This window comes from Dipodomys spectabilis, unplaced genomic scaffold, assembly GCF_019054845.1.
Source record: "Dipodomys spectabilis isolate Male_0828 unplaced genomic scaffold, ASM1905484v1 ptg000157l, whole genome shotgun sequence".
Lineage (NCBI taxonomy): Eukaryota > Metazoa > Chordata > Mammalia > Rodentia > Heteromyidae > Dipodomys > Dipodomys spectabilis.
The window spans coordinates 22117245-22136734 of NW_024870834.1; the positions used below are offsets into that span (position 1 = coordinate 22117245).

The following is a 19490-nucleotide window of genomic DNA, read 5'->3' on the forward strand; positions in this document are numbered from 1 at the left end:
GAGCAAAGACATTGGCCCACAGAGCAGTAGATACAGACTACTGCTCTTAAATTCCTGGAGATTAAGTAGTTTCACAAGAGTAAGTGGGTAGAGACAGGGAGAGGGGTTGGCAAAGGAGTCAGAAGAGGCTGAGACAAGAGATCAGACTTGAAGGACCCCACACAACAGACTATATTGAACCTGAACTTTTCCCTAAGTTATTTTAAAAACAAAGTGAACACACATAAGTCTTAGGAAGATCTGGTAACGTACTTTTATGGGGGAAAAATCCTACCACTTGGCCATTTTGGCTTTTTCTTCTTAAATGAACCTTAACAAAGTATGTACATTTAATGTGCATATATCTTACTCCCTTGTACACATCCCATATTGACTGGAGTTTGAATAGATGTCACAAACAATCTTCCATTGTACAGAAAGGGAAATTTAACACCTCAGAGGGTTTACAATCTGATTTAATCCAAGAGCAGTTTTAAAAAATTATACTGACTCTTCTATATTTATTTCATTCTTGACCCTAAACTAAGCTACCAATTACAAGAAACATTTGTTCTGAAGGCTCAGGGTTGTTGTTGTTTTTAATAACGACTTATTGCAACCATAAAATTAGTTATTTCTTAATTTTTATCAAATAAACTATCCATTATCTAATTTCCAGTTGTTTACAATATCTTAAGATTTTTTTGCCTAAATTACGACTCAAGGTCCACACATTGCAATTATTTCCCCCCCCCCCCCCCCCCCAGGTATGGAAGCCAGGGCCTTAACTCACGCTAGACAAGCCTAGACAAGTTTGAATTTATCCACTAAAACTAGGCTGCTCTCTCTTCTGTATTTCTTATCAATTGGCTTATCTAGAGATTTGATCAGATTCAGATTTAATGAGAGGGAACTGATTCATAGGTGAGGTTCTGTTTTTCCATTATGAGGCACACATTTGTCTTTTTTTATGATGTTGGCAGCCTTTGATCATCAAGGCTAGATTCATTAATTCATTAGTTGTTGAAAAATGGAGATATTCTACCCTTTGTTTTGTTCTTTCTTGCCCTCAGGGGTGAGTGAAGTATATTTGGTTGTTTGCCTCCAATCAAATGACCTCATACTGCTATGCTTATTGAATTTGTATCTTTGATTTGAGTAGTGTTTTCTGCATCTCCCCTAACAGTAATCACATGTTGATGGTTTTCTGTATATTCTTGCCTTTAACGGCTCCTTCATCTTTTTGATTTGTTGCTTCTAATTTGCTCTATCAGCTGGGACCAGGCAATTAAGCTTACTGTAATGATGCAAATAAAATAACAGAGACTGGAGGCTTTCACTGATCAATTACAGGGTATACTTTAGTACATAGACTTAAGTAACTATTTGAGTTCTTGGCTATGTCAAGACTATTCAAGGTTAACTGGCTTCTAGAACTAGTCAGTTTTTCCTATATAAACTTCCAGTTCTCAGGGAGAAATAGCATTTCTTTAGTTCAGGACCTTCTCTCTGGACATACTCTAGGTAGCACACATAAGTACTGAATAAATACAGAAGCACAAACAGATAACAATAACTTCCAAATTATTGTTCTGTCATTGTTTAGATGGATTTTCCTAAAATTTTATTTTACTCTGATGCCCAGCATTGAAAAACACTCTACTGCCTAGTTCTCTTCCCTACATTATAAGTTCCCTAATGGTGCTCTCCCTCTTCTTTCCTGTCTCTATTTTGGGCATAAATGACTATTCATTACTCCTAGACTTACTCCTCTTGTTACCATTGAATTCCATCCACAAATGCTCTAAAACACACAAACTGAGTCCCATTTTTGATTTTTCTCTGTAACTTGACCTTGCAGTGCTCTATGTTCCATTTTCACATAAACTTGTCATGGAGAAAAATTTCTAGAGATGAGAATGGCTGAAGAAATTAAAATGCAATTTATGTTCTAGTTTAGTTGAGAAAATAATGCTTCCATGATGTATACATCAGATAGTAAGTAGGGGACAATAAGAAAAAAACATTAAGATTTCTACTGAAAAAAGTTGGGAACAAAAGATTTTAGATGATAGAAAAGTAATTGATTTACTGTCTCACTAGATTACTTAGGGATAAAGGTAAATGAGATTTAAATAAATTTAGAATAACTCAATGTATTTAGAATAACTCTAAACATTTTCACCATAGTAGCTCTAATGAAAGAGGACTATAAATTAATGTTCCTTTTAGTTGGGAGAGTAGCTATGGTTTGAGGAAAGCTCATAGCTGTGAAAATTATTTGAAGGCTCCTGTATCATGTTAAAATTGATGAAAACTTTCCATTCTAACTTATATTTATTTTCATGAGGAAATTAACTCCTCCCCCCTTATCCCCAACAATAAAGGTTGCAAAAAGGTGCCTTATTTACTGAGCCTCCAAACACCTCTGATATGTCACAAACTTCAGGAACTATGTACAGCTCATTTGAAAAAGTCAGTGAAGAATCTGATTCCTTAAGTTTACAGCAGAAAAAAGTCACAACTTTATAATTTTTGTGATTTGTTTTTCAGTGATACTCAAACATAATTTTCTTGGATTTGTAAATAGCTAAAAATTCACAGATGATAGCCATGTGTTGGGTCTTCAGATAACTTTTACAACTAGGGAATTCCAAACAGAAGTCATGAGCAGGAGTGTGTTCAGTGTGCTACTATTAGCAAAGACAAGCACAGTTTCACATGATGGGGTTAAAAACGATGGGCACTTTAGCCAACAGGTCAAAATAAGGGAGATAAAGAAAGGGGTAACAAGGTTGACTAGAAACATACTCATTACCTTACTTATGTTACTGAAACCCCTCTGTACATCACTTTGACAATTAAAAAAAGGAAAGAACTCATTTTCAGTGTGTGTATTTGTATTAAGTACATGTACTTAACATACCTAATTAAGCCCTAAGTAAGGGCTTAGGCTTTTTCTTTAGTAACAATAATTTCAAATAAACTTCTTCTCTCTCCTAATTATTATGATCATTTTTCTCTGCTCCCAGCAAACCAAAAACCATATATAATTAGTATAGAAGTAATTAGTTAGATGGTGACCAGATGGTATGGATGAAGGACAACCACACAAGGAGGAGGTGCAAATGAAAACAACAGGTGTCTGACCAAGTCTGGGAAATGCCAACACTATCAGATTATGTCACCAGGTGAATTTTAGCCATGTGCACACAAATTGTGAAGACAAAATAGTAATAGACTCCTATTGCCACTTTAGAAAGCACAGCTGGATGATGCCTCTGCACAGCAGCCACGGTCCACATAGCCAACGTTGCAGCACTCACACATACCTGTAACAGACACTGTCCGTGCAAGGGTTGTGAGCTCGGACAATAACGAAAACATGCTGAAAGTGAGACCGGATGTTTTTGGGGCTAAATGGCTGTGCTCCAGGCTCTTGGAAAACAATTGTTACAATGTCATTGCCAATGTGACGCTTCCGTAGGAGCTGAAAGAAACAATAAGCAACCAACATAAATGACAACGCTCTGACTGTTTGCCCACCCCAATTCCCTCAGATAATTATATTTAAAACATTCATTACTATCCACACACACCAGAGTAAAAAATCTACAGTTACTATCAATATTTTAGAGTGTCTTATCATTCCCTCCAAGGAAGAATACGGAACTTGCACAGAAGACATAGCCATTTAAATTGATCTAATCAATATTTGCTAATATTTAGTATGCCAAGTTTCAGCATCTCCAAATCTTCAGTTTCTATAACAAGAGGTCTGTTCCATTTTCATGTAAACTTGCCATGTGGAAGACTTCTAGAAAAGAGAATGGCTGAAGTAATTACAATGCAATTTATGTTTTTGTTTAATTGGCTTTATTTAAAGAAAATATTAGCTAGAGACAATATTAGCTAAAGTTTTATCTGACAGAATTTTGTGTCACAAGCTGGGAATAAAGGAATTGATGTTATTACACCGTGTAGTAACAAGTTAAATGCAGGTTAAATTTTTGGCTTAAATAGTTCCTTTAAGTACAAAGAAAGGTCTTTAAAACCACCTTCAGTTTTGTGCTAACAGGTAGTTGAAATGGGTGGTTGGCAAATGCAGAGATTCCCCATATCATTCTAGGACAGTGCTTTTTCAGGAGAAGCTTTCTAAGTATTTAATGTCAGTTGTGTAAAGAAAATTAAACAAAATTTGTATGTCTGATGCTTAGGGAAGCTCATATCTGTAAGCTCCTATTTACAAAATTCATTTTTAAATTTGCTAATGACATGGGCTAGGGGTATGGTTCAAACAGAACAGTGTTAGCAAGTGCAAGGCCCTGAGTTCAATCTCTAGTGCTAAAATAAAAAACAAAAACAAAAAAACCTCTGGTGACATTAAGATACAAATTGCATACCAGTAAAATCAGTGACTTACTACTGGCTGTCATCTGGAAGAAATAACAGACTGGATTGAGAACCGAGACTTAAAAATAGTTGGGAAATATACTTTTAACTAGAAATTTGAAGACATCTCAAATTATTTTCCAGTGAGGCAACTTACTTCATTTCTAAATACGACATATAGTCAGATGTAACAGAAATAAAACCCAGTCTGAATTGATTACTCTATACAATATACCAATAATTTAAAATCAATATACTCAAGATGAACATAAAAATATACTACTCATCTGTATTCATTCTATCTATCTATCTATCTATCTATCTATCTATCTATCTATCTATCTATCTATCTATCTATCTATCTATCTATCCAATTCCTGCACAGGTGATACCATAGTCATTTCATATGGTATTCTTTCAACATATATGAAGTTAATCTTAATAATGAAGTCAAATAGAACCACCTTATGGTATATATAATGAAAGATTATACTTATTTTGAAAAGTATGCAAAAAGTGTATGCAAAACAGATTTTAAACATAAAATCATTTCTATAAAGAAATCAAATTCACTAGCTAGAGAGTAAAAATGTCTTAATATAAAGAATTACTTTGCTGGGTACTGGTGGCACTAGCTACTTAGGAGGCTGAGATTTGAGGATTGTGATTCAAAGCCAGCCCAGGCAGGAAAGTCTGTGACTCTTATCTCCAATTAACCATCAGAAAAAAACCTGGTGGTAGAGTGCTCGCCATGAGCTGAAGAGCTGACGGGCAGCATCTAGACCCAGAGTTCAAGACCCATGTCCGACAAAAAATTGTTTTTTGAAAAAACAATTACTTTCTCGACCATATCGTGTGTGTGTGCGTGTGTGTGCGCGCGCGCGCACACGCACTTGAATTCAGGGCCTCTAACTCTTTTTTTTGCGGGGGGGGGGGGGGGGCGGGGGGGGGGGGGGTCCGGTTGTGGGGCCTGAACTCTGGGCCTGGGCGCTGTCCCTCAGCTCTTCAGCCCAAGGCTAGCGCTCTACCACTTGAGCCACAGTGCCACTTCTGGCTTTTTTCTTTTTTTGCTTATGTGGTGCTGAGGAATCAAACCCAGGGCCTCATGCATGCAAGGCAAGCACTCTACTACTGAGCCACCTTCCCAGCCCAGGGCCTACAACTCTTGAATTGACTCACTTGCTCATGGCTGGCACTATACCACTTGGAGCCAGCCTTGCTTTTTACTGATTAACTGGATAGGAAATCTTTCAGACTTTTCTGACCCAGCTGGCTTAGAATCTAAGTGCTAGGATTATAGATAGGCATGAGCCACTAGTACCCAGCTTGACTATAACTTTTTTTAAAATGTCTTTTACTTAAGTAATCAAATTCCCTGATTAAATTATTTAAGTAGTCGTCCATTTAAATGACAACTCACTCTGTCCAAACTTTAACTTATTTAATAGTCATATGTTGTTATTAACTATTTTACCTACACAAATTTCTTCTTTCTCTTTGTAGGAATCAGGTAGAATAAGCCTTTATCTCCTCTTAAAATGTCATTAGTTAATTTTCTTTTCTCCTCTACCGATTGGTCAGAGTAAGAAATCTAGTATGTCTTTCTTTTTTTTTTTTTTAAATTGTGAAAATACCATACACAGGGGTTACAATTACATGGGCAAGGTAATGATACAAAGCATTGTTGCCTCCTCCTTTGTTTTATTATGTCTCTCTTAACATATTTTGTTTGTCTTGTTTTTGGTGGTCCTAGGGTTTGAACTCAGGGCCTCTTTCTGCTTGCCAGGCTGGTGCTCTACTACTACTTGAGCCATGCTTTTTTGCTGATTAATTTGGAGACAGAATCTAGCAACCTTTTCAGCCTGAGGTAGCCTAAAACCTTGATGTTACAGATCTCAGCCTCCTGAGTAGTGAGGATTATAGTCATAAGCCACTGGAGCCCAGTTACCATGGTACTTCTCTCTCAGAGAAATGTAGAATATGGAGTTTGCATCAAAAAACTGTCAATAAAGTCTAGGTCAGGGAATTTAACATAGGGTTATTTCATATTTATAGCTGATTCATTGCCTTATTTCCTGATTTTGATTACTTTGGTAATCAGGAACACAACATTTTGTTGGTGAGGTTAGTAATTTAATCAAACCTAAAGTGATGATGTAGAAGATTAGATCAGTGTTTGGTTAAATTCTGTAAAAGAGGATGTGATTCATTCTGCAGCTGGCTGGTGTTCTATTAGCACAATTGACAAGAACAAAAGTTTTTCTACTTTAAGGTCAGAAGTAAAACTAGACTGAGAGTCTGTGAGTTCTCCACTTCTTGCACATTTCAGTCTGGCATTGTTCATTTAGAATTTGTCACTTCTTACATTCTGCATTTTGCTATCTTGGTTCCATTTAGTATTTGGGCATTGTGCTTTTAGATGTTTTAAAGATAAGCCTCTGGATCTAATATACATATATGAAATGGTTATTTAAGTTCTTTGCTATCTCCTGATGAACAGGCTAAGAAAGAACATTATCAGATCCTGCTGACACCTTTTCTTCAAGATGGTATACAGAATTTCCTTTGAAATTTCAATGAAACATCATTACTTGTCTCCTTTGTGCACTGGCCTCTTAGAAGAACCTTTACCCATTCATATCTGATCTCCCAACTCTTTCTAGTCATCTAGTCACCATGATTTCAACCTATTCTCTTTAGATTTCATGGGAACCTCTACCCCATGTGTGAAAAACAAATGATTAATCCACAGAGCCATCCAGCTGGCTGTTAACCTAGAATTTTTGTCTCATCATTTATTTGTAGCTCATCTGTCATTCCTTACTTCCACAAAGCACAAAAGCTTCCTGCTGCTATAACAGGTGAAACATTGAATTCAGATTTTACAAACTTGCAACTTAGGCTTGAGTTAGGAAGTGAATTGAGGGGGAAAACATAGATAACATAAGGATCTCTTACCTGTTGCTTGTTGTTAGGTGTATATGGCAGCATAGTAGAAACATGGAACATAATTTCATAGTCTTTGTATGCCGTGTACAGAGAATGGGTTCCAGTGGAGTCAGCTGCAGTTAAAAAAAAGTGCACAGTAATGACTGTGAGAATAGAGAAAAAATAATTTGAGAAATATCTCAGAATGATTTGAAAGAAAAGAGTCTATTAAAACCTACTGTAGGGGCTGGGAAGGTGGCTCAGTGGTAGAGTGCTTGCCTTGTATGCATGAGGCCCTGGGTTTGATTCCTCAGCACCACATAAGCAAAAAGCCGGAAGTGGCGCTGTGGCTCAAGTGGTAGAGCACTAGCCTTGAGCTGAAGAGCTGAGGGACAGTGCCCAGGCCCAGAGTTCAGGCCCCATGACCGGACCCAAAAATAAAAAAAATAAAAAAAAGACCTACTGTAGATGTATTCATGTTTTTAATACCTGAGCCTCTGGCAATCTAATTTCAGAAGCCTATGGGCTGGAATCCATACAGAAAAAAAAAATCTATAGTATCAAAAGAAATTAAATCAGAAGATAAACTATTAAATGATTTTAAAAGGTGCTGAGCACAAGATTGATATTATTGAGATATCTGCAACAAGAAGCAATATGAAGATATCTGCTTCTGATAAGTCTATAAATCCACAGGTAGAACTTATAAAACTATAGTTTACTGTCTATGTTCATAATTGAAAGAGATGCTAAATTTCAAACTAGGGACAGTGAAAATAAAGGCAAAATTGTTTTCCATCCATGCTCACAGACATCACGTTAAGAGCCTCTTTTCTAATTCTCTGAATACAAGCCAGGAAGCTGTTTTGTTCATTACAAAAAAAAATGACCCCTCTGTTCAGCATCTTAAAAATAAAAAAAGTTGATAATTTAACAATATTATAACATGTAAAAACAAATTTACTGCTGGGTGTCAGTGGCTCACAGTTCAAGTCAGGCCAAGTAGGAAAGTCTCTGAGACTCTTTTCTCCAATTAACCACCAAAAGCCAGAAGTAGAGCTGTGTGGCTAAAGTGGTGGAATGCTAGCCTTTAGCATAAAAGCTCAGGGACAGAGCTCAGGCCTTGAGTTCAAGCCCCAGGAATGGCACCAAAAGAAAACAGAAGAATGGGGGAGAGAGGGGGAGGTACTATAGGAATATCCAAGAAATTGACTTGAAACTTAAATATTTGTTGTATTCTCACTGTCCTTAAGGAAAAAAAATAACCTATACTGCCTAAATGAAAAGGTTTCAGAATCAACAAGCACACAACTACCTGGGGCCAAAACAGAGAGTGTAGATACTTATTACTGCCCAGCTGAAAGGGACTACCTGTTTAAACTCACAGAATCCTGGATGCATGGACTCCAAAAGGAGCAAATGTGCATCCGTTCTGGGTAAACTCACCTCTATCAACCATATTTTTGAAGAGCAAAACACTTATTACATTTTAGAGAATGATGCTGCATCAGGGGTGAAAATGTTCAACCTTTAGAACATAAAAGATCCTTGAAATAATTTGGCATCCAATGAAATATGTGTTTCTTGTATGCTTCTTGTCAGCTGCCCCAGAGATGTCTACCTATATTGATATTTTGTATGGTCCATGGATGAAGTTATAAATACCTAAATGGCTCTGGGCAGAAAAAAATGTTCCCCATCCCTTTAACAAAACCCCTGGCTTATACTTAAGTTAGTAGTTCTCAAAATTCAGCATGTACATCATCAGTTAGGGAACTAGTTTAAAAAGGCTTCCTCCCTAGAAATGCTACATGTTGGGTGTGGGGCTTCAATTCTTAGATCGCAGCCTCCTGTGTAGCTAGGATTATAGATGTGAGCTACCAGCTTTACAGACAGCTTTAAAAAAGCTGTTTCAAGCTTGAGCTTAATGGAAGCTCTTATTTTTGAACCTGATGTAAAATGCAAGGATTTAAAATAAACCAAAAGCAGAAAAGAGCAAAAATGACTAGAAAACTGCAAAAATATGTAACTCAAGAAAAACAACATTAATGACCACCACTACAAAAGACTGCATATTGCTATAATAGAGTTTCACTGAACTGCTTAAGATCAGTCTTGAGTATAAAGAATTTATCTATTGTGAAGAACCCCTGCTATAAATAGCAGAAATGATTAGTACATTTTTAATATTTTAAGGTGAATGTGTCAGTATTGACAAGTATTTACATGTGTTTCAAGCCAATTTTAAGAAAAATTAATGAACTAGAAAAAAAGACTGTCACCAGTATTCGCTTACTACATTTTGCTTTATGTCTGTCTAAAGCTAAAAGGATTACTACCTGAGAAGAAAAGTAAAATGGAAGACAGCCCTGAGGATAGTTTGTTTTGTGCTCTCAGTCCATTTTCTCCTTTATATGTCTCATTTATACAATGCAAGCTACCTGACTAGCATGTTTTTCCCCTGAGGATGTTTCTAAAAGTTCTAAATTTTTGCTGATATTTTTAACAGTTTGGAAACAACTTCAAAAGTTTTAGACATGAGTCCAAACAATGAAATCTTCCTTTCTGAGAAGAAAGGATTTCCAAAATCTTAAAATTACCACATATGTAACAGAGTTGCTACACTTAATCAGGAAGAATAGAAAGGAATGTTTGCTATTTTCTATAAGGCAAGTATACAATGATCCTACACTTGGATTTTGAGTGACTATGAAATCTTGAACCATGCAAGTCTTAACCATGCAAGTCTTAATAGGATGACAAAAAAATGCATTTTATCTTGTTAAAGAGAAGATATATTCAGCAATCTCTGAAAGGAAAAAATGCTTGTTAAGCAGAGTGATGAAAAAAGATAGACACTTTATATTTGTATGGGGTTTTAATACAGTAAATTCAGATATTATATGGGTCATTTTGATAGTCAACGGCCCACCTTAAACTCACACCACCAATAGGTGGCATATAACCATTACTATGGTTCATACTTTAACACTAATGTGGTGCTACGCCTGTAATCTCAGTGCTCGGGCAGCTGAGGCAAGAGCATCACAAGTTTGAGTCTAACCTGATCACACAACCAAACTGTTTCAAAATAACCAAACTAAAACAAAAATGTAAATTATTGAAAGTAGGCATTGAAAAACGGAGGAATGATGACATTCTCAGGTATAGATCAGTGATAGTATGCTACTGTGCACATTTCTTCTTAAGGATGGTATCAACAGGTTAGCAAACTCATAGAAGCAATGTCAGTCTTTCTTAACTTCTCTTTTCACTCAACTGTTTTGCTTTTGAGTAGCCAAATGCTTGGATGGTAAAGGTATATGCATGTGAATCTGAGTCAGAAAAAAAATAGGCTTTTGAGTAACCTTTGCGTTAACATTAAAGGGGGCACAAGAAAAACTAGATGATAACTGAGCCAACTAAGTTTTTGAAAAGCTTATAGCTTCTCTATGGAGACCGGATGTAGAGCTTAGAAGGACAGCACTTGCTTGGTATGGGTGAGGCCCTGGGTTCTATCTCCAGTACTCCAGGAAACAAATCTATGAATACATGGATAAAAGGAGTATCACTGAATGCAAGAGAAAACCAGATAATTTGTGGGCTTAAAATACTATAATAGGTTGCTAGCTGTTGGAATCAATCATTTGTGATCCTCATGCAGTCAGAGAGAAGCAGATCTCCTATGCATGGAAACTAGCCTGAGAATGGTGGTGGGGTGGGCTGGCACGGAAATCAATGCTGAAAAGCACAGCCAGGCTTGGTGTGCTTCTGGAACACTGCCATGTATCTGAGATGATAACATTTTGGGCCCTATGGTGCTATTTCACTCATCAATGAAGCAGTTGGAGAAATCAAGGATTCCACCATTCTAGCATCTATATTTACTTATTTTTTTTAATACGATTAAAACCATGCTCAGGAGATTGGCTACTTTATTCCATTAAGGATAGAATCAAAGAGAGCATAGATATATCTTGGCAAATTGATACTACTTGATTTGGTTCAAATAATGTACATGGGGACTCATGGCTTCTCAAAATTGATAACTGAGAGAAAAGAACAGAGGTAGTGTTGAGCTGGTACTTAAGAGTCAGCCACTACTATTTTCCACCTCCTGTGCAGGTTGCAAGAATTCTGCAATTACATTGATTCCCTATATGAAGTAAGAAGATCACAATTAGAAGTCCAACAACATCATTTGCTAACTATCTACCAACTAGTCCCTCACTCTCTACTTAGGGCTCTCACTGCCATAAGGCTCATGTGAAAGTATATGCAAACATTAGCCCATAAAAGTTAATTAATAGATGTGTTGGTAACAATGTAAAACTTTGCTTAGTTAGATAAAAAAGGCAAATTTCTTAAAAAGAATCCTTTATCTATATAAACACTCTTCCTTTACTAGTCTAGAACTCTGAATAGCCTTTTGTATATGCAAAGCATACAAGCAATGCTGGTTTGGTCCTTTCCCTTTCAAAGTTTAAATGTTCTTAATGAAAAAGGATTTTTTTTTTTTTTAATGAAAAGCCTATGTCCTTTCAGAGACTCTGAAATCAAAATTGCCTTTACACGTCACTAAAATATATGGAGGCAGTGACAAACTCTAATACCACAGCAAATTAATGAGGGCAGGGATTTGAAGGAATGATTTCTAAGTGCTTTTAAGTCTCCCTTGTGCTGATTGGACAAACAATGCTCAGTCAGGAAATAATTTCCCTATGAATAATCCATATATGCAGCTTAAAACGAGGGTGGTCTCCAGCTTTCAAATAATAAACTGCCTAGTGGGAAGTTGATTTTTATGTTTATTTGTAGTGTGAGGAAATGGAATTATCTAGAGCTATATCATCCAAATACAGAAACAAAAACAAAAAGTTAAAAAAAAGCCACTACTAAAAATTTCTTTATGGCATCCTGTGACACATTTACTTGTAGCTTATTTGTTCAATAAATATATTTCTGAGATGAAGAAATGAACTTTATGCAGATAACTATGTAAAAGAAAAAATGGTTCATAGTTGTATCAACTCCTCTCTTCACTAACTGGTTCACAGAGTGGAGCTATCTTCTCATGAGATGGTGTGGGCACTGTTGGGCTTGAGAGAGAAACACAGAATCAGAAGGCAAGGTGGGGAGATTCAGTTACGTTTTCTGGAATGATTCATTAAGAACACTACTGGGATCTGTTCTATTTCCCTAATTTTTACTAGCTATCTCATCACAGGCATGCTAATTAATCTAAAGAAGCCAATTCTGTAAAATGGGGTTAAATGCTGTCTCACAGTATGAAGGTTTTAAATAAAATGGCGCGCGCGCGCGCGCGCGCGCACACACACACACACACACACAAAATCTTGGATTTCTCATTCTAGCCATTAGAGGATTCCTAGTATAAGACTCACCCTTCCAATGCAAATTAGAAAAATTGCTAAAATAATCTGAGCCTATTGTTTATGTCATGGAAGCAATGATAGCTTTAGACAGTGATTTCTGGAAAACAACAACAACAACAACAAAAAGATGAAGATTATGAATCCTCAGTTTTCTACCTCGAGTCGCTTCTTAGACAATGGCACAGAGCAAGACTTTGAAGAGGAAAGCCACAATAGCGTAGAAGTCAGGGAGTACAAGCAGGGGACATTTGCTAGGCAAACTACCCAAGAAGAGGACCCACAGTGTGAATTGGGTTAAGAAATTTTAACAAAGTTCCCTTGACCTTGGGGCTTAGTAGTAAACTGCATATGTATAGTATTAACTTCTAAAAGCCAATCAAAGAAAAACTATTACGAAAGAACTACCACCTAACTTTAAATCAAACAATCCATCCAGTTTCACACTGAGTCAGAACACATTCCATTTGTGACCTTTGTAGAGGCACCTCATTTAATGAGTGGGAAGCTGAGGGTAAGAAAGACAAACCTATTGGGCTCCATTAGCCACAGTGTGTATTGTAGATATACTCGAACAAAGATTAAAATCAAGCAAGATTCAAGAAGATCAAGCTATTCCATGAGTGAACCAACTGTTCACACAAAACTTATCACTTCTTAAAAATAACAGTATAGCCAGGTGCCAGTGGCTCAAGCCTGTAATCCTAGCTACTCAGGAGGCTGAGATCTGAGGATTGCAGTTCAAAGCCAGCCTGGGCAGGAAAGGCCGAGAGACTCTTATCTCCAATAAATCACCAGAAAACCGGAAGTGGCGCTGTGTCTCAAGTGGTAGAGTGACGGCCTTGAGCTAAAGAGCTGAGGGACAGAGCCGGGGTCCAGAGTACAAGCCCTATGACCAACATGGGGCTGGGAAGGTGGCTCAATGGTAGAGCGCTTGCCTTGAATGCATGAGGCCCTGGGTTCAATTCCTTAGCACCACATAAGGCAAAAGAAAAAAGCCGGAAGTGGCGCTGTGGCTCAAGTGGTAGAGTGCTAGCCTTGAGCTGAAGAGCTGAGGGACAGACAGTGCCCAGGCCCAGAGTTCAGGCCCCACGACCAGACCCCCCCCCCCAAAAAAAAAACCCAAAAAACAAACAAAAAAAACCCAGCAAAATCTTATACCCAAACAGGAAAAAACCCAAAGAAAAAATACATAATATGAAGGAGATGACAGAATTGGTGGATTCAGATGATTCAGACTTTGAAATAACTATTATAAAAGTGATCAAGGATTTAAAAGATAGCATAAACCTAATGAAGAATGAATAGAAGATACTTTTGAAAAAAATTACCAAATATAGTTGAGTGCCAAGAGCTCATTCATGCCTGTAATCCTAGGGAGGCTGAGATCTGAGTATCATGGTTCAAAGCCAACCTGAGCAGGAAAGTTGGTGAGACTTTTTTTTTTGGTCGGTCTTGGGGCTTGAATTCTGGGTCTGGGTGCTGTCCCTGTGCTCTTCAGTTCAAGGCAAGCGCTCCACTGCTAGAGCCACAGAACCACTTCCGGTTTTCTGGTGGTTTATTGGAGATAAGAGTCTCACAGACTTTCCTGCCCGGGCTGGTTTTGAACAGCTACTCAGCCTCCTGAGTAGCTAGGATTACAGGCATGAGCCACGGGCTCCCGGCTAGTGAGACTTTTATATAAAGTTTAAAACAACAAAAAGCCAGAAGTGAAGCTATGTCTCAAGTGGAAGAATGCAGAAGAGTGCTAGTCTTCAACAAAAAAGCTAAGGTATAGCACCCAGACTTTTGAGTTCAAGCTCCAGGACACAACCGGCCCCCTCCCCACACCCTCCCACCAACACACACATAAACCTTAATGAAAATTTAATTGGACTGGTTTAAAACCAGGGAAGGAAAGAAAACTACAATAAGCTTCAATAGGACTGAAGCATGGAGAAGAATATAAAGCATTAGAAAAAAGTTAGGTAGAGCTTCATTAACCTGTGGTACCATAGTACATGGTAGTACATGTAGAACTGGAGACTCAGAAAAGAGGTGGAATGGTGAAAAAAAGGCAAATATTTTAATTTGATGAAAAGTACAAATACAAAGATTTAAGTGGGATCTACTATGGGAATTATTTGTTTGAAGAACATTTGTTCTGTAAAGCATTTTCTTTTCTTTTCAAACGAGTACTGAAAGAAAGAACTTCTTGACACAAAAAAATTCCTTACAATTAGACAAGCTGTGCTGAGGATATAACTAAGAACATGGGGCAAAGTCCTTTCTGTGGGTGAGCAGAGAGAAGACATTTCTCTGCCAGTAAGGGTGTTGTATGTTCTTATTTTGGTGGTCTATTATTATGTAATAGCAGGTAAAATGATGATTCTTTTAGTCATCTAGACTCTTCTAGTTTTTATCGCAATTAGCTTAGGATAAAAGGGATAATTCTGTCCCATTAAAATACCAATATCATTAATTACAGAATTAGAGAAATAAATTCAAAAGTTCATAAAGGACCCAAAGTGGCAAACATAGTACTAAGAGTAAGGTTGAAGGTATCACAATACCACACTTCAAATTATACTACAGAGCCACAGTAACAATAATAACATGGTACTGGCACACAAAAAAAGACCTGAAGACTAATAGAACAGCATATAGGACCCAGGGATAAAACCACACAGCTACAGCTAACTAATTTTTTTGACAAAGGAGACAAAGCATATTGGAAAAAAGATGACTTCTTCAACAAATCATGCTTGGAAAATTGGGTGTTGCAAGATCTCGCACCTCCTACAAAAATCAACTCCATTTGGAACAAAGCTCAAGAGCTCAAGCCTCCATACTAGAAAAAAAAATCAGTTTAAAGTCTTGAAACTTTAAATCTACTACAGGAAAAGAGAAACACTAGAAATTACAGGTAAATATTTTCTGAATAGGATACCAGTTGTACACAGAATGGGAGCAAAGATTTACAGATGGGACTTCATCAAATTAAAGTTGCTGCAGTGCAAAAGACTCTATCTCCAGAACTAAGAGACAACCCACAGAATAGGAGAAAAATCTAACCACCCATTCATAAGATAAGAGAATAATAACTAAAGAAATGAAATGTCTAGAAAACAAATAACCCAACTAATAAATGGAAATTGAACAGTTCTCCTAAGAAATGCAAATGGCTAATACATACATGAAGAAATGTTCAACATCTTCACTCATAAAGAAAATGCATATCAAAACCATACTAAGATTCCATCTCACCCCAGTAAGAATGGTAGTTATCAAGAAAACAAATGCTGGTAAAGATATGGGGGGAAAAGGAAACTTTATACTCTGTTGGTAGAAGTATAAATTAGTATAACCACTATGGAAATCAATATAGAGGTTCCTCAAAAACCAAAAATAGACCTACCTATGATCCTGCCATTCCATTATTGGGCATATATCCAAAGGAGAGTAAATCAATATACAAGAAAGATATCTACATATTTGTTTATTGAACATCATTCAAATAGTCAAACAATGGAGATACTCTGAGATGCCAATATGGTATACACACACACATACACATACACACACACACACACACACACACACACACACACACACACACACACACACACACACACACACACACACACGGAATATTACACATGCATAAAGAAAAATAAAATCATGTCATTTCCAGAAAAATGGATGGAATTAGAGAATATATTGAACAAGACAAGGTAAAAAAAGAAGATACTGAGCTGGTACAAGTGACTCATGCCTAAAACCCTAGCTACTCAGGATACTCAGGAGGCTGAGATCTGAGGATTGAAGTTCAAGGCCAGCTCACAGACAAATCTGCCAGGATCTTATCTCCAGTTAACTAATCAAAAATTAGAAGTAGAGGTATGGCTCAAGTGGTAGAATACCAACCATAAACTTTCTTTACATAATTCTAAAACATTAGTGAGTGTTGTAAATCCCCCTCTTCCCCTCAAAGTTTTGGGATATTGGGGGTAAATGTGCACAGAGTGCTATGTTGCCTTACCTACTGCAACAGTGCAATCAAATCCTAGATGCACATCTCTCACATCGCTCTTTATTATGAAGGAGTAGCCATGTATATATGAACATACAAATAATATAAAATCTTTTTAACTTAATCTGACCATACTTTTATAGAACAAAGGTAATTAGACCTTTTCTTCTTAGTTTTTTTACATAATTATTTCATTATTATTGTTCTTGTTATTATTATTGGTAAAACCAGGACTTGAACTCGGTTCTGTGCTGGCTAAGAGGTACTCTACCACCTGAGCCACATCCCCAGATTTTTTTTGCTTTATTTTTCAGATAAGGGCTTTTTCAAAAATTGCTACAATAAAGGTGATGTACAGAGGGGTTACAGTTACTTAAGTCAGGTAATGAGTACATTTCTTTTGAAATGTACTATCAGGGCTATCCTCTGATGAAAATCATCCTAACTTTCCTCCCAAGTAGCTAGGATAAAAGATGTATACCACTACGCTTGGCTTATTGGCTAAGATGGGAAGTCTCACCAACTTTTTGCCAGGGCTGTCTTTGAGCCACGATCCTTCCAGTTTCTGTCTACCAAGTAGTCTACCATTTCTGGCTCAGATCTTTTCAATATATTTTTGTGGTGATGATGAAAGTTGATCTAACATAACAATAAATACAATAAATTGTATGAGGTGAATATCAGAATATTTAGATAAAAAGAGCTTAAGAGAATATTGCAATTTAACATCTCATGCGGTTACAAGTAGAGTACAGAACATTAAAATAATATTTAAGAGACTAGGCTATTTATGGGTTTTAATAGTCTCTCTTGTATGTCGTTTCCAAGTTGGCAACAGCAAAACCATGGCAACAGGAAATTCTTTCCTGCAGTGGAGTTTATGAATGCTTTTCTGTTTTCATGACTCAACTCCTTATTTAATTTCCTGTACAAAAAAACTAGGAGAGATTACTATAGACTGCAATACAGATGTGCTAATCCAGAGACCCTCTCACAGGAAAACAGGTCACAGGTGTCTATGCAACAATTTTGAAATAAAATTTAAAATGACTTCCATGCAGACAAGCAGCAGAAGCCAATGAACTTGAACAAAAATAGATATGAGAATTCAACTATTTTATCTACAACTTAAAGTATGTGAGTGGACACCCTTTCTAGATTTATGTATCATAAACAGATAGTTTCATTACTGCACCTTTAATCAACACAATTTATGGAGCCAAAATAACATTAAAGCCAAAAACCAAATTCTCTTAGAGATTAAGATGGAATGTGGATAATAATGGAAGAAAGAATTGTTAAAAAAAAAAAAAAATCTCCTAGGTATTAAAAGAATACAAAAGAAAACCATAGGAAGGCTGACTATATAGACCAATATGAGGATTAGCAAATGAGTAACAGTAAAACCTTCTAGGGTTTACAATCAAATTATAAGTTTCTAGAGATTTTAACTACGCTTTCATTCTGCTAAGTATAATACAATTAATACATTGCTATTCTGAAGCAACTCTGCAGGATCTACATCCACTGCCCTGTGTTCATTGTCTACCCACACCTCTCCTCAGAGAGCAGTCCAACTCTGGTGACTCTGATTATGAACCCAAGTATTCTAGTAGTATATCCTCTCTCTCTGGCTCTGTATCTCTATAGCTAATAGTTCGCTTCAATAAATGGTAGTGTTTTATGGATAGCTTAGCAGATAGATGTGCATCAGCCCAACAGGAGCAACACAAGCATAACAGGATATGTTTTCTTTACTTTTGGTATCAAGTTGTGCACGATACTTCTCAAATCCTTTTAGTCGAACTCTTTCTCCCAACAGTTGAAGGAACTCTTCAAAGGCTGGGCCTGCTGATTCATTGTTGTACATCTCTTCTTCAGTACTCTGGCCAGCTTTGCAGTACATGATGCCTACTTTCTGCTGATAGTTCAGCTGTGGAGACAGGCAAATACAATGTACATGAAATTACTGACAGATACACTCTGTCCCACTTCAATGCTAGTAAGTTCTAGTAAGGAATATGCACAGCCAATAGCTAACATCCTTCTATTTAAGTCCCTTTATTTTAAGTCTCCGGTCTTTGACCCAAAACTTACAATGGAGAAAACATCTATAATCTTCATGAATTACAGAAAAAGACCAGCTGGGCATCAGTGGCTCATGCCTGTAATCCTAACTGCTCAGGAGGCTGAGATCTGAGGATCATGGTTCCAAGCCAGCCCAGGCAGAAAAGTCCCCATGAGACTCTTATCTACAATTAGCCACTCAAAAGCTGTAAGTGGTGCTGTGGCTCAAGTGGTAGAGTGTTAGCCTTGAGCATAAAGCGGCTCAGGGACAGCACCCAGGCTGAGTGCAAGCCCCACAACCAACAATTAACCAACAAGAAGGAAAAGAAAAAGGCCAGAAAAAGTAAGTTATAATCCCTGTTGATATTTCAGAAAATTTCTTTTAATGGGTCACAAAGTATTGCCTCACTTTGTGAGGCAGTAAGAAATGGTCTGGCAATGGTTTCCTCGTTGAAAGTGAAGCCTTTGCAAATTTAAAAGCAGAGATCCACTTTATAAAACATTTTAAAATAAATTGCTTCACATTGCAAAGTCCATTCGAATCCTTGCTCTTTTTCTTATAAAATTAGACTCGTCATGATTAAGATGTAGACTTAACAACTTCATGTGCCCAATTAAATTATGAACGTGGTTATATCTTTGTTAGAGTGCTAGCTAGCATCATCAACAATGTACTTAGAGAAACTTCTTTCTCAAATATTTTTCTCCAAGTTGAGAAT

General features: G+C 37.0%; 1 protein-coding gene across 4 annotated transcripts in view; it reads right to left on the reverse strand.

The window, feature by feature from the left end:
- Positions 1-19490, reverse strand: part of Sipa1l1 (signal induced proliferation associated 1 like 1) — a 335149-nt gene that overhangs the window by 71148 nt on the left and 244511 nt on the right. For all 4 annotated transcript variants that reach the window (XM_042692744.1, XM_042692740.1, XM_042692742.1 and 1 more), the window contains 3 exons: positions 18463-18637; positions 7330-7433; positions 3312-3469 (listed from right to left, as the gene is read on the reverse strand). In XM_042692744.1, coding sequence (XP_042548678.1) covers positions 3312-3469; positions 7330-7433; positions 18463-18637 — 437 coding nt within the window. The remainder of the gene's footprint in view (positions 1-3311; positions 3470-7329; positions 7434-18462; positions 18638-19490) is intronic.